General features: G+C 43.2%; 3 protein-coding genes across 3 annotated transcripts in view; all 3 read left to right on the forward strand.

Annotated features, from left to right (window-relative positions):
* The first annotated feature begins 3632 nt into the window (after positions 1-3632).
* Positions 3633-10589, forward strand: mcm8 (minichromosome maintenance 8 homologous recombination repair factor). Its single transcript, XM_062400946.1, has 22 exons — positions 3633-3738; positions 4133-4212; positions 4462-4587; positions 4816-4881; positions 4989-5071; positions 5180-5329; positions 5584-5681; positions 5767-5965; positions 6111-6196; positions 6286-6431; positions 6639-6713; positions 6784-6919; positions 7016-7046; positions 7193-7330; positions 7424-7484; positions 7583-7663; positions 7905-8100; positions 8214-8427; positions 8512-8721; positions 8830-8906; positions 9095-9284; positions 9514-10589. Exons 2-22 carry the CDS (start codon positions 4140-4142, stop codon positions 9604-9606), a joined length of 2529 nt encoding a protein of 842 aa, XP_062256930.1. The 5' UTR covers positions 3633-3738; positions 4133-4139; the 3' UTR covers positions 9607-10589.
* A 289-nt stretch (positions 10590-10878) lies between these two features.
* On the forward strand, positions 10879-15353 carry crls1 (cardiolipin synthase 1). Its single transcript, XM_062400947.1, has 7 exons — positions 10879-11469; positions 12556-12693; positions 12903-13032; positions 13177-13262; positions 13366-13434; positions 13685-13776; positions 14871-15353. The coding sequence occupies exons 1-7, from the start codon at positions 11059-11061 to the stop codon at positions 14962-14964; spliced, it is 1020 nt and encodes a 339-aa protein (XP_062256931.1). The 5' UTR covers positions 10879-11058; the 3' UTR covers positions 14965-15353.
* Positions 15354-22983: 7630 nt separating this feature from the next.
* Positions 22984-26911, forward strand: part of plcb1 (phospholipase C beta 1) — a 21112-nt gene continuing 17184 nt past the window's right edge. The window contains exons 1-3 of the mRNA XM_062400948.1: positions 22984-23294; positions 25242-25319; positions 26228-26296. Of these exons, the coding sequence (XP_062256932.1) occupies positions 23196-23294; positions 25242-25319; positions 26228-26296 (246 nt within the window). The 5' untranslated portion in view covers positions 22984-23195. The remainder of the gene's footprint in view (positions 23295-25241; positions 25320-26227; positions 26297-26911) is intronic.

Here is a 26911-nt window from a genome sequence, read left to right on the forward strand (position 1 = left end):
TATGAAGTTGCTTTGTGGTCTGTGTGAACCCACGGTAACGATATTTAAAACAGAGTAGAGCTGGGCACATCAACTGCAGCCAAAGTCAATTCAATTCAAACTTTATTAATCCCACTGGGGACAAAGTACTTTGGGATACGAGTATGTTTTAGAAGTTGGTAGAAACTTCATTCCGTCTTCTTTTCCTCTTGTTTCTCAACCTTTACACAAACAGGAGGTATTGATGTTTTCCTCGAACACACTTTCTCTCTTTCTTTCTCTCCCAGTTTGGTTGTTTTCATCAACCAGAGATGAACAAACCCAGCTTTTCAAATTAAAATCCTCCCAACAGTCTTAAACCAACCTCCTTGGAGTAGGAGTTTTCAAGACAAATCAATTAAACTATAATTGTTAAAGAAAATCAAACTCGTTATCAGGCGACAACCACCCTGTTTACATTTCCCTCCCACATCTATACATTGTGATGTTAACTGAATGTTTCATTTAAACTCTGTGTTTGTAATCTGTGCGTTAGAAAACAGGAAGCTGTTCTGAGCTAATCGTTGCCTCGTGGGAAATGTTCAGTGCGGATTGAAAGAGTTTGGCTCATTTCGTATTTATTAGGTTAAAACTAATCTATCCTCACTGCTTGAAACTGAGGATTTGAAAGAAACTTATCCTCAAAGTTGTCACGCGCAAACACACAAACACACACACACACATCTACACACACACCACCACTGCTGGGCCTATATCTGTGTGTGTTTGTGTTTCGTAATAGGCAGTTGGTGTGCAGTAAAAACACAAATTAGTTGAGATGCGGAAACAGACCCAGTAGGGTTCAGAGAAAATACGCAGTCATAAAACACACAAACACACATACACTCACACAACCAAACACACACACACACATCGACATATACACACACACACACACACTCACACACACGCATTTACTGTGTCAATAAAGACATTTAACTGAAATATATCGAGTCTTTGCACCAACTCAATATTAAATATTCCATTTCTTTTTGAAGCTCTTCCCTGTGTGTGTGTGTGTGTGTGTGTGTGTGTGTGTGTGTGCATGTGCATGTGCATGTGCATGTGCATGTGTGCGTGTGTGTGTGTGTGTGCGTGTGTGTGTGTGTGTGTGTGTGACAGAGTAATGTTGGTGAAAATGAAAATGTTCAGTAGATTTTCTTCTTATTCTGACCGACAGAGAGAGGAGGTGGAGAAAGGTCACAGAGGTCGTCTGTGTCTTCAAACACAGTCATCCAGGGGGAGGCTGAGTGTGTGATGAGTAATTTTGTGTTCGGCTGGAGGAGAAGAAATAGTAAAAACCAGTTTGATCCTTTCCCAGCAGACGGATTGAAGCTGAGGGAAGTTGAGCGGCGGGCGGAGGCTCCTGAGAGGCAGGTCTGGCTTCCTGGGTTCCACTGCTGCCGTCTCTCTGCACATGTTGCTCTCAGATAACAGCTGAAATGCCTCCGTGTGTAACTGTAGTTTGGGACCTGCACACGACACACAAATGTCAGCGGGACTCGCCGGCAAATTGCCAGAGTAGCTTCTTCCACACCAGATTGTGTGTGTGTGTGGGGGGGTTGGTATATTTACATCTGTGGGTTTGTTGTTTATATGGTGGTGATTTGACACTTGTGTTTGTGTGTGTGTGTGTGTGTGTGTGTGTGTTGTAATCGTAACCCTTATACACAGACAGCGCAGTTTCTTAAAAATCGATGGGGCCTAACAAACCACTTCATGGTCACTCTGCAGGTTGGTGCTGTGACAAACTCAGAGTCCTGCTGAGAAACTGATTGAATCAAACTGAATCATCGAGAGGAGGCGTCTCCCAGCAGCCAAACTACAGATCAGTGGTGTGAAGATAACTCTGTTTGACAACTTGTCCCCCCCCCCACCAACACACTCACACACAAACACACACACAGACAACATATTGACACTCTCGTCACATCCCAGCAGCGATGACTCACCCCCTGCTTCACGTTAGGGTCTTGAAATCGGCCACAACAACAAACCGTGTAATAAATCCTCCTCTTGTTTGTCCTGAGCTCTGATTGGCTGAGACACTTGCACTTGATTGATCGACTGATTGATTGATTGTGTGTTGACAAAGGGCCGCTGCGTCCTCCTGGTCTCCGGCCGGTACCTCCACCTCTCTGTGGTGATTGCAGCCTCTCTCTCCAGGCCCTTCAGTCTCCACATCCCTCTCCTCACTGCACCTGTTATCATCACAGAGCTCAAATCAGTGAGAGTGAGAAGAAACGACACGGGACACACACGTCTCGTCTCTCAGACTTATGATGGCGATGATAGGGGGGGGGGGAGAATCAGGAGCCATGATTCTGTATTTCTTACTCTGTCTTTATCTCTGAGAGCTGTTGACCTTACAGACAACCTGCTTCCATATCTGTCTTCCTTTGTGTGTTTGTGTGCGTGTATGTGTGTGTGTGTGTGTTTGTGTGTGTGAGTGTGTGCGTGTGTGTCCATCCATCCCTCTCAGGCCTCTGCTGTTACCACTAACTACTCCAGGCCACAGTAGTTCAGGTATTGATTTTCCTCCTTGTTTGTTCCATCTCTTTTATTTCCCCTCCAAACCACTCCCAGGTGTGTGTCTGTGTGTCTGTGTGTGTGTGTGTGTGTGTGTGTGTGTGTGTGTGTGTGTTTGTCTGTGTTAACAAAGTTCAGTTTCAAAATGTCTGAACTGTAGATACTGCTAACATTTTGTTTTTTTACTGACACTAATTTTACTTTGTGCAAAATGAATCTAGAATCAATTTTTGTTGACCCTGACAAGTGTAGTGTGTGTTTATGTTCGATAGGGGGAAAAGGGAAAATGTGTACGAGAGAGTAGTCATGTTACCATTCACACACACACACACACACACACACACACATTTTGTGTCTCCTCGTTAGTGTTCTGCACCACTACATAATCAGTTTGGTGTTAATTCTTTGTGTTTAGTGAGTGGTGCCCTAAGATGTGTGTGAAAACATTCAATATGTGTACTTAATCTGTCTTTTATTGTCGTGTCACCTGCTGAGCCTCCCTGATTTCTTACAGCTTTTCTTGTTCAATGACAAGAAAATCTCCACAAGATGGCGGCAGAGCACAAGTGTAGATATTTATCTCAGTGAAAACCATTATGGTGAATTAACTTTGTTCAGTAAAATCAAATATAAAATATGATATAATGCTGGTTTATATTAAAGACTGTTTATAAAAGGTTTATTTATGTCACTGTTATATTCAAAGACTAAAACTTATTTTACCCAACATGATAAAAGTTCATTTTTATACTTGATGAGTCACATTAGTTTTATAGAAAGTTCATTTCAATGCTTTTCTATTATGAGATGCAGATGACAGTTAACATTCTTTACAAACAAAAATAAATGAAGCCAGAAATAAAACTAGATAAGCTGAGTTTCCAGCATTTAAGGTATAAATATGTCTGTTTGCATCTGAGTTATTAAAACACAAACATCTTCTTAAAATAAATATCTTCTGCCCACAAGATAATAACTTATTCGGCTGTAGTATCTTCACTGACCACTGGGTGTCAGTACAACGCGTTTGAGCGTAATCGACTGCAGTGATAATCAGAAAAAGAAGAGTGAGGGCGGAAGGAGGGAACTTTAACAGATGTAAACAAACATCCTCGTGTCATTGACACGACATTTTAATAACTTTATTCTTCATTTTAATCAAAGAGCTTTTCACTGGAGATTAAATAAAAGGTTCGTATAGCACCAGTTTTACTTTGAGAGGTTTTCAACCGACAACCTCGGATATAACAGCTAGATAACAGCGTTAATCAGAGTTTATCAGGTCAAAACAGACTAAAGCTAATGTTAAGAGGAATTTAAAATATCATTGACATTAATTTATTACACCACTAGTATCATGGTTGTTAGTAAAAGGTACAAACGAACTTAGGTAGGTTATAGACTCGTAATATTGAGTCACTTTTATTCTGCATAATTATTCTGGGTCTTCCACAATATGTCCTTGTGTTGTATATTCTGAAAAATGTCCCCATGGGGTCAATAAGTATATTTAATTTGATTGATTGATTGATTTCAAACATTTTCACTACTCTTTGCTCTGTTGGTTCTTCTTGCTTTGTTTTAGGAGAACAATGAGTGGAGAGGGATCCAGTAAAGGATCGTGGAGGGGTGGTGGAGGGGGATGGAGAGGAGGAGGAGGAGGAAGTGGTAGTGGAGGAGGGTGGAGAGGAGGAGGAGGAAGTGGTGCTGGTGGAGGATGGAGAGGAGGAGGTGGTGCAGGAGCAAGTAGTAGTGGTGGTCGCGGATGGAGAGGAAGAGGAAGTAGTAGTGCTGGAGGTGGTGGGGGAGGAGGAGGAAGTGGTGCTGGTAGTGGAGGATGGAGAGGAGGAAGTGGTGGAGGATGGAGAGGAGGAGGAGGAAGTAGTGGTGGTGGAGGAAGTAGTGGTGGTGGAGGATGGAGGGGAGGAGGAGGAGGATGGAGGAGTAGACCATGGAGAGGAGGATCAGGGGGAGCAAGAGGTTCAGGAGGAGGGTGGAGAGGAGGAGGATCAGGGAGCAACACCCTCAGCGCTCAGAGAGGTGAGTTCCATTCAACTTTTCATTTTACATATATCCAGTAAATGAGCTATTAGTTGGTACAGATAAGGATCATGTGGAGGAAATAGCTTTTATTTTATATGAGCTTAAAACAAATGAATAATATAATATATGAAATTATAATTAATAAAATTCCTCCAGTAATGTATTGAATGAAAATTAAGTAAACAGACATGATCTCTGATAACTGACTGTCCTCCGTCTCCTCAGCTCTTTGTCAGACCACTCTAGATGCTCTGTGTCCATACAAAGGCTGGACACTCTACTTCATAGAAGGTACGTCTGTGTTGCTCTGTTTCATATGATGGTTTACATATTATGTGATTGTCTTGTATTTGTTATGTGTATGTATAAATTTATTTATATGTCTGTATGACGTGCAGGTTTCATAGAGAGCTCCCCTAGTGTGGCGAAGATCAAAGTGTTTGAGAATTATTTTACTTCCAAGATTCACCTTTATGACAAGGTTTGTATGCATGTGTATTTTGTATTATTGTAAAAAACTCACTCTTTTGGTTATTATTTATTAATATATACACTACTATATCAACTTGGAGTGTTTACTTGTGTACAGGATGAGATTGAGCGTCAGGGCAGTGTTCTGGTCGATTACGCCGACTTGATTGGAGACAAGACTGTGAGTGAAGCAATTCCTGATTTGACCACAGAGCTGAAGGAACAACCGGAGCTGATACTCAACTGTTTGGGGGTGGCCATCCACCAGGTACACACACAGACGGGATCAACTGTAAATTACAGCCTTTCAGAATGTTTACATACCATTAATCTTTATGGTTTATTAAATACTTAACAGCGTTTTGATAAATTCATATTTAATGTGAAAATGTAAAAGTAAAAGTAGTTCTTGACATGTTTTTACAGTATTATGTATTATTAGAAGCTCTCTATCTGAATGTAAAAATCCAGTGAAGCTTTAGTTTATCTGTTTAGAAGATTGTTTGTTTGTTTGTTTGTTAGGTGTTGGCTGTAGATCTGGAGAAACAGGCGGCTGAGCTGCAAGGGGAAGAACTTCCTGTTGCTACACCAATCATCAACATCCCTCATATAAGCGCAAGGTAATGCACACAGCGATGCGCAGGTACTTGTTTGTGTGACGTGTGTGTGACTACTGCAGACTGAGACTGGGTTTATCTTCCACAGGCTGTATAACTATGAGCCACTGACTCCGCTGCGGATGTTGCGTGCCAGTGTGTTTGGACGTCTGGTGTGCGTGAAGGGAACAGTGGTCAGAGTTAGTAACATCAGACCTCTCTGCACCAGGATGGCGTTCAGGTGTCAGAGCTGCAGGCAAACCATGTCCCTGCCACTGCAGCACGGGAAATACGCTACACCCACCAAAGTATGCATCCACCCACTTTGTTTGTCCTATTCTTATATTTCCAAAACACAAATACTATCTAGTTTCAGAATTTAATCATGTTTATCTTCTATTATGATCATTTACTAATTTGTGTGTATTCTTTTACATCTTTGATTTTACTAAGTGTATCCAGCCGGACTGTCGCAGTCGTTCCTTCATCCCAAGCAGGAGTTCTCCTCTTACACACACTGTAGACTGGCAGATCATCAAGTGAGTATATTAAACAATCAACAGTGATCTAGCTTCTGTTGTAAAAGCACATCTCCAACCAATTCCTCTTCTTCTTTGCTCTGCTTCAGGGTGCAGGAGTTGATGAGTGGAGAGCAAAGGGAGACCGGACGAATCCCGCGTACCGTCGAGTGTCACCTGACCTCCGACCTCTGTGACAGCTGCGTCCCTGGAGACGCCATTACTGTGGCCGGGATAGTTCGAGTTACCAACGATGGTAAAAACACACACATGTTTGTTGCTTATGTTTAAAGTAAGCGTTTTCCTTCTACTGTTAATAAGTGATATAGAAAACTAACTATCTGTTTTACTTTGGTATAACCACTACAGTATAAACTCTGAACTTCTACATAGGTATGGGGATTCAGGGGGGGGGCACTGTCACAGTGACCACAAACACAAATCACTCACTCATTGTTTGCAGGTAGTTCCCGGGGGAATAAGGATCAGTGTATGTTCCTCCTCTACCTCGAAGCCACTTCAGTCAGTAATACTAAAGGTAATGTCCATTTTTCTGGAGTTTCATTTTTCAAAGCAACAGAGCAATGAAGTGTCTTCTTCACGGGTAGGTCGTCAGTCCAAGTCGGGCCAGGGATCCAGAGGGTCGCTTGAAGATCATTCTGCAGGGGATGAGTTCACCCTGAAGGAGCTGTACGCCATCCAGGAGATCCAGTCGCAGCCGCACCTGCTCAGACTCATCGTGCAGTGAGACATTAATCACCTGCAGTATCACCAGTTTACTGTGGAAACATTTTCCAACATGTAGATTTATTATATTTAATAACTCTGCTCCTCTTTCAGCTCTTTGTGTCCTGTCATCTACGGCCATCTCGTGAGTTGGTCAATTCAATATTTCTTTTAACAAACTTGTGACAACTTATTATCACAAAGCCAGAAACATGGTTTGCCCTTCACATCAGATTTTTTAATATTCTTGAATGAATCCTAAATCCAGTTCTGTCCTCTTGTGTCTCTCAGCTGGTGAAAGCTGCCCTGTCCTTGACGTTGTTCGGCGGCAGACAGAAACGCACAGACAAGAACAGTGTTCCAGTTCGAGGAGACCCACACATCCTGATGGTGGGAGACCCTGGACTGGGAAAGAGTCAGATGTTACAGGTAACAGAGGGAACGCAAAGCAAACAGTTTGTCGTGTGTGAAGGCAAACTCAAAACTTAGATATGCATGTATGCTCTGTGTTTTACTGTGTAGGCCGTGTGTAATGTGGCTCCCAGGGGAATTTACGTTTGTGGCAACAGTACCAGCACCACAGGTAAACTGTCAGCTCCCTCTCTGAACATATTATGATATTTAGATCTGTAACAATATAAGACCGGAGTATGATATTTCCTTTCTCCTTTTTTCTTTTAGGCTTAACCGTGAGTTTATCCCGAGATTCAGGAACAGGGGATTGGGCTTTGGAGGCTGGAGCCTTGGTGCTGGCTGACCAAGGTAAGACAGAGCATCAGTGCAGGGATTGGTGTCATGTATATTGACTTATTGTGGCTTTGAGGTGATAACAACATTCAGAAATATTTGTTTGAATTTATCTTAACCAAAATATTGTTCCCTACTCTGAGAAGATGTTAAAGAAATTTTGTATCTGCAGCAGGTGGCAATCTTTTTCTCATTTCTGATGTTTGTTTATAATCATCCCCTTTTTTTATTATCTTCCTCCGTCTGTTCTCTTTAGGTCTATGCTGCATTGATGAGTTTGATAAGTTGGGTCACCAGCAGCATGCTCTCTTGGAGGCCATGGAGCAGCAGTCTGTCAGTCTGGCGAAGGCTGGAATAGTTTCCTCCCTTCCGGCCAGAACGTCAGTTGTAGCTGCAGCGAACCCAGTCGGAGGACATTACAACAGAGGCAAGACTGTCTCTGAAAATCTGAAGTAAGTTCACTCAGCAGCCGCTCGGTAAATTATTTTTGTTTTGGTTTATCTCCAGGTATAAAAAGTGTATGTCTGTGTAAGTAAAACTTACAGTTACGTGTTCATGTGTTCAGATTGGGCTCAGCTATCCTCTCTCGCTTCGACGTAGTCTTCCTCCTGCTGGATATCCCAGACGAGTCACATGACCGGCGCCTGTCGGAGCACGTCATGGCAAATCGAGCCGGAAAAGGCCGAACCAGCAGTGCCACAGTCACCAGGGCCGACAGCGGGCTGAACACCTCCATCCTCCTGGAACACTCAGACATGCCCCTGTCTGAACGTCTGCAGGTAATAAAAGATCAGCCAAGGAAAGATTTAGTAACAGTCCAAAGATCCTTTGTCTTTATGTATTTACACGTGTATGTTTTTAAGATCCCTGCAGGTGAAACTGTGGACCCCATTCCAGTCTGCCTGTTAAGGAAGTACATCAGCTATGCTCGTCAGTACGTCCGTCCGGTAATCTCTCCTGAGGCAGCAAAAGTAATCCAGGTGTTCTACCTGTCACTGAGAGCTCAGGCTCACACTGCGGACACTACGCCCATCACCACACGACAGCTGGAGTCTTTAATCAGATTAACTGAGGTAGGTCTGTGTCTGTGGCATCTGCCTTTCATGCTGTAGTGAACAGAACTGACTTTCCATCCCGGTGTGCCAGTGCTTACAGTATGTGGTTGAATCAATTTTGTGTAGGCAAGAGCCAGGTTGGACCTCAGAGAGACGGCTTCCCAGAGTGATGCTGAGGATGTGGTGGAGATCATGAAACACAGGTGAGTCTCCGGAACATATGGAGCATAAAGTGTCTACTGCAGTTTCCAAAACCTGAGATGAATTCATGATGTTCCTCTTGCCATCCCACGAGCAAAGAAAAGCAGCAAAAGATTTTGTCAGAAGCTCAGATGAAGTTTGAAATTTTTATGGGGAAAAAAAGGTTTCTGTGTATGTGTGTGTTTTTCAGTATGGCTGATACATATTCAGACGGTCTGGGCAATCTGGACTTTGAGCGATCTCAACTGGGGTCGGGCATGAGTCAGCGCAGCGTGGCAAAGCGTCTGATCAATGCTCTGCACGCTCACTCACAGAGGACCGGTCAGAAGCAGTTCGAGATGCACATGCTCCGAAGTGTGGCCGACAAACTGAACATCAAGGTGACGGCAATTAGATTCACTGACACACAAATGAACCCCAACCCTCATTTACCAAGTTGGGGACAGGGACTTCCCTTCAAGGGGAATGTTTCAAAGTGATTGTAGATCCACAGAGCCTCAGTTCAAATGAGAGACATCACCTTAAACCTAATAAAACTATAATATTAAAACTCCACCAAGGCCCAACAGTTTATTTAAACACTGATTAAAAACATCTTTTCCTTGTTAGGTGCTGGACTTTGAAGGTCTGGTGAGTTCCCTGAATGAACAAGGGTTCCTGCTGAAGAAAGGAGCCAAACTGTACCAGCTGCAGACGGTCTGATCCCTGACCAGTATACCAGAGAGCCAGAGTACCTGGTCCACCCTGCAGTCCCACTACAAGGCCTGTGCCGGGGATCATTGAAGACGACTCTCTCTGTAGAAAAGGAAAAACAAACAATGGGAAATCTGTTGCTGAGATTTCTTTGAACACAGAAAGCTTTAAAGTAAACACCTGGTTGACAGATTGTACTTGAGGGTTTTGGTTTGACTGCATCAAGTATCACAGTCTCATTTATCCTGATAGACAGGTACACAGAGCTTGTTCTTAATTTTCTAATATTTCCAATGTGAGGTCATTTGTATGAGGGAAATTCAGGGGATTATTTAATTGTTGAGAGTGTAATACATGTTTTCCACACAGCTGACTTTTTGTATACAGTTGTAATATACTATTTATATGTCGCTGTTATTTTTATATATGACTATATTGTATGTTGTTGCATATACTTTTACGTTTTCAGTAGCTTTCTATAGATCAATATCGTTTGGAACAGGTTCTTCCAGTTTAGTAGCTTAACCTGCCGGTTGTTTCTCATCCAGCACAAACACTGGACAATGGCAGAGTATGTTTTTCACATGACTTCTCAGCAGCAGTGATTTAAAACAGGAAGTTACAGACAATGTGAATATTACTTACTCTACTCAAACTTCACACCTGCTCTGACGTGCAGATAAACTGTATTTACAAATATTCAAAGTATTCAACGGACATTTTGATTCTGTCTCAAGAAGTATTTCTGGTAATCTAAAAAAATGCACATGTACAAAACTTGCGTCATAGTTTCTCTGACTCTGTATCTTCTGATTACATTCTGTATGATATGCACTTTATATGTTCACACCAAACATTCAGGTAATGAATACGTTTGTTTCTAAATAAATAACAGCTTTGTTTTGTTTTTTCACAATATTACAACAATGTATTTGGTGGTGGTTTAAAAAGTTTATTCAACCAACTTAATAAAATTACAACAAAACATGAAATATTTGGGTAAAACATTATTTTGTGGGTCTGCATTTTACCAATAATCCTCCTGTAATGTACATTTTCTGGTCCCCTGGAAACATGGCTGTTTCTTAATGTGCAAGTAATTTTTCTATTTGCACGTGTTTTCTTATACATATATCGTTTTTATATTTACATGTGATTTATAATTATCAGAGCGTTGATCTGTCTCGGCCACCGTACATTACATCCTTCAAAATAAAGGTTATTTCACATTGTGTTGCTGTTGTGACCATAGGTTGTGACGGTGAGGCCTCGTTGGCTGTTTTACGACATCGTGCCGTGTCGGTTTCCGGTAACATGGCAGCCGGCTCTGCCACGGTGTGACCCCCCCCCCTCCTCTGACCGTCTCTCTACCTTCACCATGGAACCGGACATCGGCAGCGCGAGGCCGGTGGCTCGGTAACGGAGGCTCGGTAGCGGAGGCTCGTGCATGTGTCGGTGAGGATGTTTTGTTGTCGCGGGATCGCCAGTTTCCGCTTCGTGGTGTCCACGCGCGGTTCGGTGGTGTGCGGACTCGAACCTGCGTCATGGCGGCTCTCGCACACACCTGTCACGGAGTGCGCGAGGCGGCCTCAGGTGAGCGGCGCGTGGCTCGTGAGGCTCCACGGGACGGACAGTCGCGCGAGCTGCTGGACCGGGCTCCTGCAGCCGGGAGCCCGGTACCGGCCCGGGGCCCAGGGGCTCCTCCGGGGAGGTCAGCAGAGGTCGCTGCTGATCTCCCGGTGCTCACCGCCTCCTGAAGCCCGGGGGCTCTGCACCGGGAACGCGAAGGAGAAACCGGGCAGCCCCCCCGCGGCGGACCGGCCCGAGGCCAGCACGGTACCGGGACAAGGACTGTTCAAGTTCAAACAGCTGGTGAGTCCCGGTCCCGGGTGGACGTGGTCACACTGTAAATCAGCTGGTCCCGGTGGATGTGGATCCATGATGGAAGGTTCCTGTGGGGAACTAGGATCATTTAGAAGTGTTTGTTATGATTTGGACACACACACACACACACACACACACACACATACACACATATTGATGATTTAAATATGGAACTGAGAAGAAGCTTTAAGAACTTTAACAGGACATAAAAGTAAATAATCTCTGCTACAAGTTAAAGCTTCGTATTATGAATTTAATTCAAAGTAAACTATCTACAGAATGAACTGAAAGCATCAACAGTTTAATTGCTGAGTCCTGTCTTCAGTCTAATGTTAAATAATACTGTGTGATTGATATTAGTGAAGCCTGAACCATGTTAATGAAGCTGATACAAACTACTGGGGATATTTGTCTATTTGTTTTAACATTGCCTAATGTTATGTTTCACTGAAATGTAATCTACAGATGGGTTAGGTATTGTTTACTTTGATGCTGGTAGGAACATTACTTCTAAAATAGTCTTGTAAGTAATTCTAACCATAACTGGCTTGTTCCAGACCTCTTGCTTTTTCAGATGAAGACTTTAAATAAACCAAATTGTTAGTTTTCAGTAAATAAAAGCATCCATTTCCTGCCGTTTGTCCCGGTGACGTTAAATGATGGTTTTGTGAAATTGTTCATACTTTGGCTGATGTGACTGTGAACCACGTGTTGATGAAAGAGAAAATGAAAGTCTTAAAATTAACTTGGTGGATACGTGGGACTCCCCCGAACAATCCAAGTGTATGTAAACATTTAAAAGTAAAGGACTGCTGTCTACACTTTATTCTGAAAAGAAGAGGGCATATCGAGTGACATGGAGTTCCTGTACTGGAGTAAAGTTAATAAATAAGCTTGTAGATCCATCAGCTGATACCAGCCCATCGTAAACAACAAGACAGAAACATGACAGATGATGTGAGGGAATTCAGAAGTAGTTGCTGTTACACAGTTTGTCCACTGGGGAGCGCTGACACGTTAGTCTCACTTGTGTTGATCTGTAGTAACACATTGTGTGCGGTTGTTTTTCTGCAGTACGAGAACCCGTGGACGATCCCCAACCTGTTGTGTGTGTGTCGCATCCTGCTGGCCCCGTACCTGGGTCACCTGATCATCCAGCAGCACTTCCACCTCAGCCTGGCTCTGTTCACGCTGGCGGGAGCTACTGACCTGGTGAGATATTTACAGACACACGGCTTCATGTCTGTGCTCAGGTTTCCCTTCAGCAGCCAAGGAAATAGATTTGACTCTATTTGAAGTCAACACTCTGTAGAAACTGATGAAACTCGGTTTATAACCACATTGGAATCAGGTAAATATTTAAAATGTTTATATTTCAATTGTTGTTATTGAATTGTGTGATTCTCTCTCTCTACCTGTAGTTGGACGGGTACATAGCCAGAACGTGGCCCTCTCAGAAGTCGGCGTTGGGCAGCGCTCTCGACCCGTTGGCCGACAAAATCCTCGTCAGTATTTTATACGTCAGTCTGACCTACGCTGACCTCATACCAGGTACTGGACTCTGTGTCTGTTGTTTCATTCACTGGTTGTTTTATTACTTAAAACAGATCTGTCGTACTGTTGTTAAAAAGTCATATGTAGCTGTGCTTTTAATGTTTTGTGTCAGTGATGAATTGTCGTTTTCTTTTGTCGCAGCTCCTTTGACGGCGCTCGTGATTTTCAGAGATGTCGGTTTGATCGCTGCTGTTTTCTGGATCAGATACAAAACTGTTCCTCCGCCGGTGAGCAAGTGGAATCTCTGAACTCACAACCACAAGTTTCTTAAAAAAAGACTTTTTAAAAGTTCTTTACAAAGTTAACGATGTATATTTCTATTTTTTACAGGTGACACTGGGTAAATTCTTTAACCCTTGCTACACAACTGCACAGCTCAAGCCCACGCTTTTCAGCAAGGTGAGAGACACACACACACACAAACACACACACACAATGAACCGCTCAGGGCTGTGAACTTTGAACATACTTTCTTTCTAACTCACTATCAAAGTATGTTTCTTTAAGATTCCAATAATCCTTTTTGATGTATTTGACTATTGAGAATATTGTTTGTTTTGGTTTTAGCTGCAAAAAGCTCCTGGTACATGCGTAACAAGTCTTTTATTCTTACTGTGTGTGTTTTTGTGTGTTATTGTGTGTGTGTCAGGTGAACACAGCCATTCAGCTCTTCCTGGTTGCATCTTCTCTGGCTGCTCCGGTCTTCCAGTACACAGACTGTGTCCTGCTGCAGTGCCTATGGTAAACCTCAGTCTGTGACACAAACACACACACACACACACACACACACACACACACAAACACACACTGGAGCCACTCACCCGACCTTAATATCCATAATGTCCCGGTGGCTCCATCAAGAAGAGGTTTATCACGTGGAGGGTTTTTTAAATGCAAATGGCCTCATCTCAGCCAAGCACATAAATACTGTTTGTTCCAGCCGCGTGTTGAGGTTAAGTGCGCTGACTCACTTCAGTCTGTGACACACACACACACACACACACACACACACACACACACACACACACACACACACACAGAGCTGAAAGTAGAGTAGAAATCACAGTCGGGACAAACATTCCACGGTGTCACGGTGACACACATTTTTATTCAAATCCACTTCAGCAGATTGTTGAACTCACTGACACCACTGACGTTTGTCTACATTTTAAACTGGTTTTCATGGTCTTTACTGGGAGAATCAGACTTTTATGACACATTTGGTGGTGAAATTTATTACAAAACTGCAAATCTGAGTGTGGTGCATCAACGTGTGCTCTTATTGTGGAGGTTCTCTCTTCTTTACGTCGATACACGGGAAACATTTAATATAAGCCTGCTTGTTAACTTCCCATTTATACAATGCAGTAAAATCAACATTTAACGTAGCAGGAAATTATTTTATACTATTTTATAATCCTGTTTTTAATGATGGATAAATTAAATTAACAAATTTATGTCTCAGAGCATTTAATTTGACCTTTTTGCAAAGCTGCTGACACAATCAGTTCTTGATTACTATTTTAACGTTTTCCATATACATTGAAATTGCTCAATCAAGGTTCCTAATAATTTCCTAGCAAATGCTGGATGATTTTAATAACTCCTCACTCAACTCAATATGTAACAACTGTCTCTGTTGTTGAGAGACAACGAGACATCTGAAGGTTCTTCTCTTCTGATCTTCATCCTCTTTAATTCTCACTCTGTTGTTCCTTCTCTCCGTCATGACACAGTTCTGGGATTTGTATAAATGTTCCTCTTTAACGTCTTATCTTGTTTAAACCTGGAATGAAGCTGTTGTTTGATCCACAGTTTGTGTTTCTACATTTCAGGTACGTGACGGCGGTGACCACGGCGGCGTCGGGCTACAGCTACTGGCACTACGGCCGCAAAACCGTGCAGCTGCTGAACACCAGGGCGCCGTGACAGCCCGACAGGAAGCGGCCACGAGGCAGAACGAACGCAGCGAGCAGAGACTCTGATTGGCCGTGGCAGAAGTCGGACAGACGGCTGGACGACTGCCAGCAGCACTGACACCAAGTCGCTGTGACAACCATTTACGAGTCGCCGCTGGAACGACGTGTGCAAAACCGAGCGACGGTTGGAGGTTGTTTTACTTCAACACAAACGCACACACACACACACACTACACTACAGGAGCGGCTGTGGACACGAGACACAAGCGGCAGAGACCGACGTCAACTCATCCAGCGAGAGCTTTTATTTTTGGTTCGTCAATCGGGAGCTTCAGATTCCATCAGAGTCACATGATTGTCAGTTTTGTAAACCTATGATTAAAAAAAATATAATATTGATCTCCTGGTTTGTGATTCTGTGTTGTTTTTTTTATTTGTACGCATGTGACAGTTCTGGATTCAGACACAATCGTTTATGTTGTGAGACACAAATCTGACAGCAGATCCATTTGTAATCATCAGAGGATTATGACGCTTGTAGACAAAAGAAAAGCTGACCAGGGCGAAGCGGGACAAGCTCGTCCTCCTGATTCCACAACAATAATGTTAAGGCTTCGAAAAATGAATGCTAATAGAGTTCAAAATGATCCTTTTAACAAAATCGTACACATTTAAATAAACTCAATAACTTGAATACATCCCAATAGAGCTCTTACCTCCACCAAGGCTTCAATCCTGTCATGCTGCATCACTATTAATGGATCCAGATCTCTGCCATAATTAAATGTGTCCTGCCCTGAACCCCCTGCTTCCTGCCACCAGGTCACTGTGATAATCTGTCCAGTGGTTTCTTTCATAATCGTGTTTGCAAACAAAAAGAAACTAACAAATAAACCTTGTCTGAGTGAATGAAACCCACAGAAGCTCCGATTGACCTTTTAGTCACAGCAGCTACGTTGACACATGACTAAATGATATGTGATGTGTCCTAAATCACCTGTCAGTTAATAATCTGTGTACTAATCAGTTTACTGTGTCAGTGCTGCTGGTGGTTTCCCGCTCAGCTGAGAGAATCTTCTTCTTCTCTCACTTGTTAACGAACCTGACGAGCTGCGATTCTTCCTCTGAGCTCCTCCGGTCTCAGGATCAATAAACTCAGTGAGCCTGAGGTCACGTGGAGACTTCTGAGAGAACGTGAACAGAAACCACCTCCGACTCCGCTGCTTATTCTCCCCTGAAGACAACGACTGGGACGAGGGGGAACGAAGCAGCGTGACCTTTTGACCTCCTCCGGTTGTCTGCCAGCGATGTGCTGCACCTCTCGGGTGATGTCGCTTCATTAGCGGCCGTGTGCCGGTGGCTGCCGGGCTCTGTGCGAGTGGTTCTCGTGGCCTTGTGTGGGACGACTGCTCACTAGCTCCTCTCTGAATCATTTAAAGAGATGGGTTAGGGTTAGGATTCATTGGAAATGAGATCCTGTTCACTGGGAACAAATTGATACACATGCTTATTGATAGTTTCAATAAGTTCTTTCTTAAGTTCATTAATTGATAAAGCAAAGTGGATGAGGCCTCACAGGTTGTTCATTTTAAATCTAATCTCTTTCTTCTTTTCACTCCCACAGTGGTGAGCTGGTGAACTAAACTGGAACTAAACTGGAACTAAACTGGAACTGACGAATCTTGAACATATCTGAAATTTGTTTTTGGCAGGATCAGTAAGACTCTCATTATTTTTGTGGTATTTAGATGAAAGAAAAACAAACCTTTTTATATGAAGTAGTTCAAACCAACAGTCTCTTTAAATTTAAAAATCCACACACTCGTAGATATGAGAACCCTAAATATGCCTGATTCATTTTTCATCGAGATCCATGAATTATTTCCCTGGAAAAATTGGTGAAAATAGAGAAGAAAGTCTGGATCCACTCCAAACATTAGGGAGTTCTTTCTTGGCCCGAGTCTCATCCTGTCACAGAGTTCCGTGGAAATCCAGTCAGTGGTTTTTACTGAAAAATTAATCTCGACTGAGTTAAACACGAAGCTGCTGTTACCAACAACTGTGGAAATTTCTCATTCGCTCCTGGAGAAAATTCTTCCATCCTCTAACATCACATGACGTTGTAGTAATTAGGAAACCACCGGCCACACAGGTCTGCTCGTGTTAATGTTCTTCTCTGGAATCTGGGCCCTCACGTCAGGAAACGACTCCCACTCGCCTCTCCACCTTTCAGCAAATTGAATGAACATGAAGTGGAAGGGAAAACGCACACATTTCTATGAGGGATGATCAGTCGGTAGCATTGATATAAGGGATATGCAGCAAGGATTTGATTTAATTATGCATGATAAAGTAAAAAGAGTCAATCTGCGGTTTCTTTGATATTACACTGATATTGTAATATAGTATTATTACCACATAGAGCAGTAAAACTAATGATTAAGACTTTTTAAAATACTTAAAATAGTATATAGTAATAGTAATAATAGTAATAATTGTTTGGTCTATTTCCACCAAGACAAGAACAAAGTTGTTTCTCTGAATGAGACACAGAAACCTTGATCGGTGACTTCCCCTGAAAACGTTTGAATTTAGAAGAATTGATTATCTGCTGAATATCAGTCATGATGTTGACAATGTTGTATAATGTGATTTATTGACTGGAGGCAAAACAATCACAAAGAGAAAGAAGAAAGAAATAAGGAGGATGTGAGGATGGAAATAATGTTGATTTGACCAAAACCGGTTCAAATACCTTTTGTGTGTGTATTTGTCTCCTCTTAAGTGTAGGTTGGTTGTGTTAATATCCTAAAACTCTGTGTGTGTCCATTTCCAACTCTGCAGATCAAAGACCCCAGAGACCAGCCTTGTTGTTCGAAGAAGATGAGAACACGGTTGTTCTTCTTCAGCGGCTGCAGCGAGCGGTGGAAAGAATCTGTGTGATACAGTGATGCAGATGATTTAGTGTCGGAGGCGAGAGCAGCCGGGCCTTCACCCTTCAGAGCCCGTCTCTCCAGAACCCACAGACAGAATCCCACTAACAAGGACCAGCTCCCTGTCTGACAGCAGAGTCCTGCACCGAGAGAGAGGAGTTTGACTTTGAGGAGGTCAAACTCCAGAGCCAGGGTCCGAGCTTCATGTCAGTGTGTGTGTGGACGTACACAACATGAGGGGATGGAATCCATTACATTTTTTTTTTCAGCTCACTCTGTGTTTCCCCAATTAACCTGAACCGATCTAATTCTAACCTCTGTCACCTGGTTACCTCCTTCAATTAGGTTATGTTCTTACCCCTGTCCATTTGTTTTCATCGTTTGATGCTTGGTTTGTTTGATTTTGTGAATACCGGGGGTCAAAGTTCACCAAAGTTGAGTATAGGTGTGGACACAGGAGTGGATCCAGGGATTCAGTTTTTATCGTTTTTAATATTGTGAGACAGCACATTACATTTCCACAGATTTCTCAGGGAATAATTTATGTGTCTTGTTGAACAATTGTTGATTAATTGATCAGGGTTGTCTAAAGTGTATTTAATTGTGTGTTTCTGCCACAACCACAGGAGAGTGGAATAAAACAGCTCTGAACAGGTATATTAACAAAACCTCTGTTTAATCCACAGCGTTGGAAACAGACACTTTCTCTTCAGTTGGAAGTCGTGAACCAGCCGTTTAAACTGTTTACAGGAAGTTCCTGGTGCTTTTTTTAGGGGGGAGAGACAACTGCAATTAAAAGAAAGTGTTTGGAAAGCCTCTCATCAGGGCTGGGGGGGGGACATTACAGCGAGTACACACGTGGGCTTTTCTTTTAAACGAGGGTGAGACTGAACTCGTCGTGGGCACAGAGGCGCTCGGAGCTGCCAGAGGTTCTGAGCCAAACTTCAACTTCAAACTTGACTGGTTATGAAACCAACTGATTCACAGTCCTTATAGTCCTTAGAGCAGGCCTACACACACACACACAGCACCAATACAAATCCATACGGGTGCACTCTCCATGCACACACACACACACACACACACACACACACACGTCTTTTCTGGTCCTGAAATAGCTCTCAGCCTCCCACTCTCCCTTATATAAGCTGACTCCCAGCACGGGGATCTGCTGGTGAAGACTAGGGTGTGTGCAACTGTGTGTGTGTGTGTGTGTGCACATGCCCGTCTGTGTGTGTGTGTGCACGCGAGCGCCTCTGTCTGTATGAGTGCCAGTGTGTGGGCAGTGGGAGTGTCTTGAGTCATGCGTGTTTGTGTGTAAGCGTGTACGTTTGCATGTGAGGAAACATTTGTGTTTCTGTTGGTAATGAAGTGTTCGCGGCAAATTAACCAAAAAACAGCCTCTGGGAGGAAAACTCCAGTTGTGATTGTATGTTGAGACGTTGTTAACATGAAGCTGATCAGTGAAACACACTCACAGGTTAAAGGATTTAACAGAAATGAAGGATAACACACTTTTATCATAGTATGTTTATCCGTGGCGGCACGGTGGTGCAGTGGTTTCCTCTGTCCCCTCACAGCAGGACAGTTCCCTGTTCGGATCCCGACTTGAAGGAGTGAATGTTCTGCATGTTCGTGGGGGTTTTTCTCTGATGTCAGCTGATCGGCTCCTTCATTGCCCTCAGAAGAATAATCTATATTTAGAATGGATGGATGGATATGTATCTATAGACCTGCCTGTGCTTTAATAGGTCTTTATGATTGCATTGGAATTTGCTGGAAAAACACACAATATACAAAAAGTGAAAGTAACAAAAAAACTGTAATAATAATTTTGACATCTTGCACGTTGACATATTTTTTTTGCATTTTTAAATTGTCAGGTAAAATCACATTTCCTGTACAACCACATATTATTTGAGCTCATTTGTGTTTCTCTTCTTTCCACCAAGCGACTGCTGTGCATCGAAGTTCCTTTTGCCTTTTCTCCTCACTCCTCCCTTTGTGTCTCCGGCATCGTTGTCTGAACCGTTGTGTGTTTGCACGTTGGCCTTGATTCCTCTGACCCTCTGTCCTCTTGCTACGAGACACACAACAGTGTGTGTTGTTTGTTTGTGTCAAGCAAGATACTTGGTTATATGATTAAAGTGTATTGTTTATTTTTTAATGCACAACCTGTGTGACATCCAGAGACAGACACAAGACCCCCTTAGTTGTTATTGTGATATTTATTTTCTCTTCTCACTCATTGAATTAATCTCAAATTACTCAGGTTGGAAAATGAAATCCAGAGGAATCTTTGCCCTGAATCCTCGGCAGTCTGTACTTTGTGTTTCTCCCGTTCGTTGGACTTTCACTCGGCTAATTCAGAGGAAGCGGATGAAGTGAATCCCTCAGAGGCCGAACCCGCTGTGGAAGCTGCTCGCTGCCTCCACTCATCTCACCGTAACACCGAGAACCTGAGATGTTGCTTCACTTCCAGAGACGGAGACGTAGAATCCTTCCCTGGTGTTTACTGAAGCTAAGCACCTGCTGTGTTTGTCCTGTGGGGGGGGCTTTGAGGCAGATAACAACGCTCACAGTTCCACCTTTTGTTTTTAATTGAATGTTAATTCGGGATATTGAGCTATATTTGGGCACTTGATATGTTTGGCTCCGCCTGACAGTGCCGGGGACGAGCCGTCAGTATCATGGCAACATGAGTGTGCACTGGACTTTCAGTGCACTACAGTGTGAGAGTGTGAGAGTGTGTAGGAGGCGGATGACGTGGGCCTTTAAAAAGAATGTGTATCAAAGATGTGGTGGATTAGATCTGAGAGGCAGAAGGTCACGGGGTCGCGCTGGTGGAATACTGTGAGCTCCTCTGTCTTAAAAAGTAGAACCGTGGAAATCTATTGTGCTGCATGGAGAGCAACGAGTTGTGTGGTTGGCTCGCAGTGTGGTGTGTTTTTGTGTGTTTTTAAAAATACACTACTGACACTTCAAATTTGCTTTAAGTGAACAAAAGAAAGGAAAGTAAATTATTTTCTTGCTGCTTCTGATTATAAATTAAATGATTTGTCAGAATGAGCAATAATGAGTTGATATTGACGTGAATTACACTGACTGTTAAATGTTTGAATCAAGCAAGAGCCAAAGTCAAATTAATCAGATATTAAGAAAATTATTTTGAATTTCTTTAGCTCATAATTGTGCTTTCTTATTGTTACTTCGATATAAAGTTATTATTTTCCACCTAAAATGGGAAATAATTAGTTGTTAGTGAACATCAATATCGGTATTGAGTATTTATTACTGTGCCTTTCTTGCTCTGAAAACCTTGAACAATATATTTTAGAAAGCTGGATTCAAATCTGATCGTCAGACACAACACCCAGCGTCATTTCCAATCACGTCTGCATCTTGTTCCTCTGATTCATTTCACACAGACTCACACACACACACACACACAACACACACACAATAAGAGGAACAACACTCAGAGCCTCCTGTGTGTGTTTGTTCTTTTTTACGATATTGTTCAAATATCCAGTTTTTCAATCTCCACTGTCTCGCCCACTCTCGTCTTCCCTCTGTTGTAATCGGTTTGTAAACATAAAGAGAAACGATGCCAGTCTGGATATTTAAAAACGTGGATCATCCTGTACATGTGTGTGATTTTTGCCGAGACCACTTTATTAGTGAACCGATTTCATTGGCACACGATGATATGATGGAAAATCGGGAACGGCTTCAGCTTTGAGATGATATAATGATGACAGGATTACAAAAAAACTACTAAATCACTTTCCACCAAACTGGTAGAGGGACGGTAACTGGACCTGGAATCAAGAGCCAGTTAGTTATTGCCTCCCGCAACATAAAGTAATCCACAAGTAGTTTTTCTGTTTGTTAGCAGATTACGCAAAAACTACACAACCAGTTTACGACAATACCTTGTGGAAGATGTGACATGACATACTCTGATATTTGTGTTTCTATGTGTGTGTCTCATTTAGTGCAAATCCAAATAAAAATCATTTAAACATGGTTACATAATGGGACTGGTATGTCTTTGAATGTTTTATGATGTCAGGGAGAGTCATCCATCCATCATCTATACCGCTTATAGAGGGGGGGGGGGGGGGTGGTGAGAGGCGGTTCACCGTGGACCTGCTGCTCATCATGAATTATCATGAGGTGTTTATCTCTCAACACATTGTAAACAGTTGAATAGATGCAGGTTAGCAGGTTAGAACAAGGTTTTGATTGTTGCAGTGAGCCGCAGCAGAGGAGCAACAGGTCTGAGCTCTAAGAGGAGGATTCACATCCATGTGATGGAATCATATCGATTCTGGAGTCAATACTCAAAACAAGAGGCTATCTGTGATTTCTTCCCAACAGCCCCTCACAGGTAACCGTCCCTGTTCGGTGTCGAGCTGCAGACACGTCCTCAATAAGATCCGATGGAAAATCTGCAACTTGCTCTTCACCAGGAGGTTCACAGCAGCAGATTCAGGAGAGTAACGAGAGTTGTGTAATGTTTTGTGTCCACACACTTTCGGCGATGCAGTGTCTATTCAGAAAGTGGCCTAATTTGTCCTTAATCCTGGTTTGGTTTGATTCATCTTCACTAAATCGCCCACTCGCTTTCCCTTTCCCTCCCACTCACTCTTTCCCTCTCTCTCTCTCTCCTTTTCCCTCTGTCCTCTTCTTCACTTCTCATCTCTCTCCATCTCTCCCACTCCCTTCTTTCTTTCTCTCCATGTGTGTCTTCTCCCCATCGCTCTTTTCTCTCTTATCCCTCCCCCATCTGTGGGAAGCTGCCATTGTGCGCATGTCGCCGATGAGTCAATTTGTAGAGGCAGTGCACGCACACACACACACAGACACACACACACACACACACACACACACACACACACATACACACACACACGCATCCTGTCTCCCACGAAGGCATCTGTTTCATTCTGTCTCTCTGTGAGATGCAGCACCAACTGAGGAGCGAGGGGGAGATGAGCAGAGGGAGGGAGGAAGAAGGGAAGAGGGAGGGATAAGAAAGAGGAGGGAGACACAGCAGAGAGAATGAGGAGAGAGGAGAAGGAGGACTGACATTAGAGAGAGAGAGAGAGAGAGAGAGAGAGAGTGAACAGAGGAGGGGGAGGATGATGCTGCAGCCGAGCATCTCTGCCTGACTTCTGCTGGAGTTTGGAGCTGGACATGACTGAGTTGGAGCGTCCAGGTGTCTGAGCATCTCCAGGTTGTGCTGCACGTGAGAGAGAGTGTGTGTGTGTGAGTGTGTGTGTGTTGATGTGTGTGTGAAGCCATGGCGAGCGCTCAGCCGGGGGTCCATGCATTGAAACTCCAGACCTCCTCTGTCTCTCACACACTGAGGAACGGAAGCAACTTCATTAAATGGGACGAGGTAAGGACCCGGACTCTCCTCCAGTGAGCACAACACAAACCACATCAGGGATTTCTGATTTCTCTTTGGAATCCATACATTGTCATCATCGTGCTCATTTGACTGGGGTCCAGCTGAATCGGAGCGAGAGACGAAGAGGAGGAGGAAGAGGAGGAGGAAGAGGAGGAGGAAGAGGAGGATGAATTGTGCCATGTTGTCAGACGCGTGTTTACTCTTCATCTGTTGATTGAGCTTCGGCCGTGAAGAACCTGTGGATCAGACGCCAGCGAGACCGACAGCACAGAGGCGATGCATGTGTGTGTGTGTGTGTGTGTGTGTGTGTGTGTGTGTGTGTGTGTGTGTGTGTGTGTGAGTGCACGTGAAACCCCATTGTCTTCAGTTTCCATATTGCCACCTGTTGATGCATTTTGTGTGTTTTTCAAATGTGTACAAGAGACACACACACACACATCTCTTCCAGCTCCATCCGTGTGTCACATCCAGTGCATAATTGTAGGTTATTGCCCGAGTTGGGTGTGTGTGTGTGTGTGTGTGTGCACAGGCTGCATGTGTGTGTTGGTATGCCGGAGTACGGAGCCCTGACAATGAGAAACATGCTGTCCGGTTGCCATGGTAACTGGCATGGTTACATCCACCTAAACAGATCTGATGTGTGTGTGTCTGTGTGTGTGTGTGTGTGTGTGTGTGTGTGTGTGTGTGTGTGTGCTGTGCTGTGCTGTGTGTGTGTGTTTCATTCATTATTATAGTATTTAGCGATATAATGTCATGAGTCGTACTTACAGAGAAAATGAATCTGACATACTGTTGAATTCAGTGTGTGTGTGTGTGTGTGTGTGTGTGTGTGTGATATTTTAATGTCTACAGTGGAGCTGAGCTTTATGAAATATAGAATTGGTTGCCATGCCAACAAGTGACAACCAGGGATTGTGTTAACCTTTTATTGTATGAATGTAGTTTTGTTGTGACGCTGCCTCGTGAAGTTGGTTCACTCGTGATTTACGCCCCAAAAATTACATGTAAGACTGTTGTCGCACGTTTAATTGTCCCCAAAATGGAGAAGTGGTATTTGTGTTGTTGTTGTTTACATTCTTCCGCTCGACCTCGGATAAGTTCGACGTTAACGTTAAGGCCAAAGAAGATGCGCACGTTTGCAGATGATCACTGAATGTACGTTAAGGCCCCGAGCATTTCGAGAAAGGCTTATTCCCTGTGTTCCCGTGTCGAGCCTGCAGTGCATCATGGGATATGCTGTTCAGAGGGAAGCAGCTCACACGACAGAATATTTTTCAAACACAAAACAAATTCTAAAGAGGCAGCGACTGTTTTCCCACAATAAACATTATAAAATGCTAAAGCTGGTCCACAAATGTTCATGTTCCAGTGACTGGACCCCCCCCCCCCCCCCCACCCCCCGGGGGCCCTAAAGAGTCCAAGGTTTACTCCGTATTATCTGGGTCTCCATAATCACATGAATCCCAAATTTGATTTCGACCCTTCATCTTGTGGCTCTGAGTGTTTTTGGCTAAACCTTAATTCTTTTAGTTTATATTGAAGTCATTCATCTTGAAGTTGTTCTTGATGAAATTGCTTCCATTTTTCTGTGTGGAGTCACTCAACACACACATCCTGCAGCGAGCTGGTACCAGTGCAACATCGGAGATCTATGAGTCCATCTATTATTTTCAGTCTCAATTGTTTTTCTATGATAATCAGTTGATTGTTCAGCTCATAAAAATGTGAAGAAGAGCGAGAAACGACACATTAACACGTAGACATGGTCACAAAGATACTGAGTTTACTGTCATAGAGACAACTGTCAATCAATCAATTCTCCAAATCGATCCCTGGATACCTCCGGAAATACTGAAACCATCATGCGCAGTGGTGCTCAATTGGGGGGTTGTTTGTGTTTAGTGGTTTTCACTGGTTCCACCTCTCTCTCCTCAGGATCTGTCCACGGTTACTCCGGTGACTCTGCACGTTGATCCTCATGGATTCTACCTCTACTGGACGGACCAAACCAAGGTGGACTCACACTCCAGCACCGTTCTGAACCACCTCTATGAATAAATCTCATCTTTACTGGTCAGATGATGAGGAACCAACTTCCCATTCGACTCAGACCTCAGTAGTCAACTCCTCATGAATAGAATCTAATTTAGAATGCTGCAAAACCAATTAGATGAATTTATTTATGCACCTTTTACACCTGAAGGGGGCAGCTTCTAATTTTAAATAAATCTGGAGGCTAAATTCTAATTTGAATCTCTTTTAATCAACTATTAACATGTTGTGAAAATATAACAGAGCCGTCATCATTAATCGGCATCAACAGTTCAGACATTGTTTCCAATCTCCAGGTAATAGCTCGCCACTGTTGTGGTAGCGTCTGTAACTTAGTGTAATGAAATGTACCTGTTTCCTTAATTAAATATAACTATTACTTACATTATGATATACCGGTCGAATACAGCAGGTTTAAGCTGAAGGAAATTTAACCTAAAGAACATTTCCGTGCATTGAAGTTCACAGGATGTGTCAAAGGAAGGATTGCAGCTCGATAGTTTATTCTTTGTATTTGTCTTGATGCTTTAAATATTTTATGTAAAGCACTTGAAATTGTTTTGTTGTTGAATTGAACAAGTCCGTCTCAACATTGTTTTAATATTTTCTTAGTTATGGTTTTATCTGAGAATTTAACTGCAAAAATGTTCTGGCTAGCACGCATCTAGAATGTGTGTAATGAATGTGAATGGGGGAGATGAGCACGAACACACCAGCTCACTTTGCATCTTTCTCTGCAGGTGGCCTTAAATCCTTAGCTGGAAACAGGATGGAGCATTCAGATAACAGCTGACAGTGTGTGTGTGTGTGTGTGTGTGTTTGGCGTGTGCATGTGTGTGTGTGTGTTATTGTATTGTTGTTTCCATTAGGACACGGAGCTTCTGGACCTGACCCTCGTAAAAGATGTCAGAACGGGTCGAAGCACCAAAGCACCCAAGGTACCGTCACCTCTCTCGCCCCGGTGTGTAAAGTCTGATATCTCCCTCCAGCAGTCCCCCACCCCCCCCCCCGCTCCCCCCTCAGAGACGCTAATCTCTTCGCCAGCCGCATCTCCGTGACCCCGTGACCTCTCGCTGATGGCGGCTCCTCGTATGCACGAGAACCAACGTTTAGTTTTCACTGTTGTCTTAGTTTGTTCTAGTTTTATCTCCTGGAGCAGGTGTGAGTCTTTCATGGTGGATTTGACTTTTAAAAGCAAATCAGTCAGCAGGTGTAATTAGAGATTCACTAGATACACAAAGTCAATTTAGGCATGTTTTTCTACCTGAATTGATATTTTCTGTTTAGACTAATGCCACTAAAACTAACCAGTAACTCTCAAACCAGTCCCAGTTAGCACAGGATCACTGGTTAAAGCAATAATAATAAGGTTATAAAATGGATTAGAATCTATAAAAGGCTTTTTAACGATGTTTTCAGGACTCATTTCAAACACCCCTCTACTACAGCTTCTTCAGTCAAGACACAAGATGTTATGTGCACCATCAGCAAGGTGACCACCATGTAGTTTATTCATGAAGCTGATGATGCCTGAGTTCAAGTGGACACATCTA

This window comes from Platichthys flesus, chromosome 12 (assembly GCF_949316205.1).
Source record: "Platichthys flesus chromosome 12, fPlaFle2.1, whole genome shotgun sequence".
NCBI classification, from domain to species: domain Eukaryota; kingdom Metazoa; phylum Chordata; class Actinopteri; order Pleuronectiformes; family Pleuronectidae; genus Platichthys; species Platichthys flesus.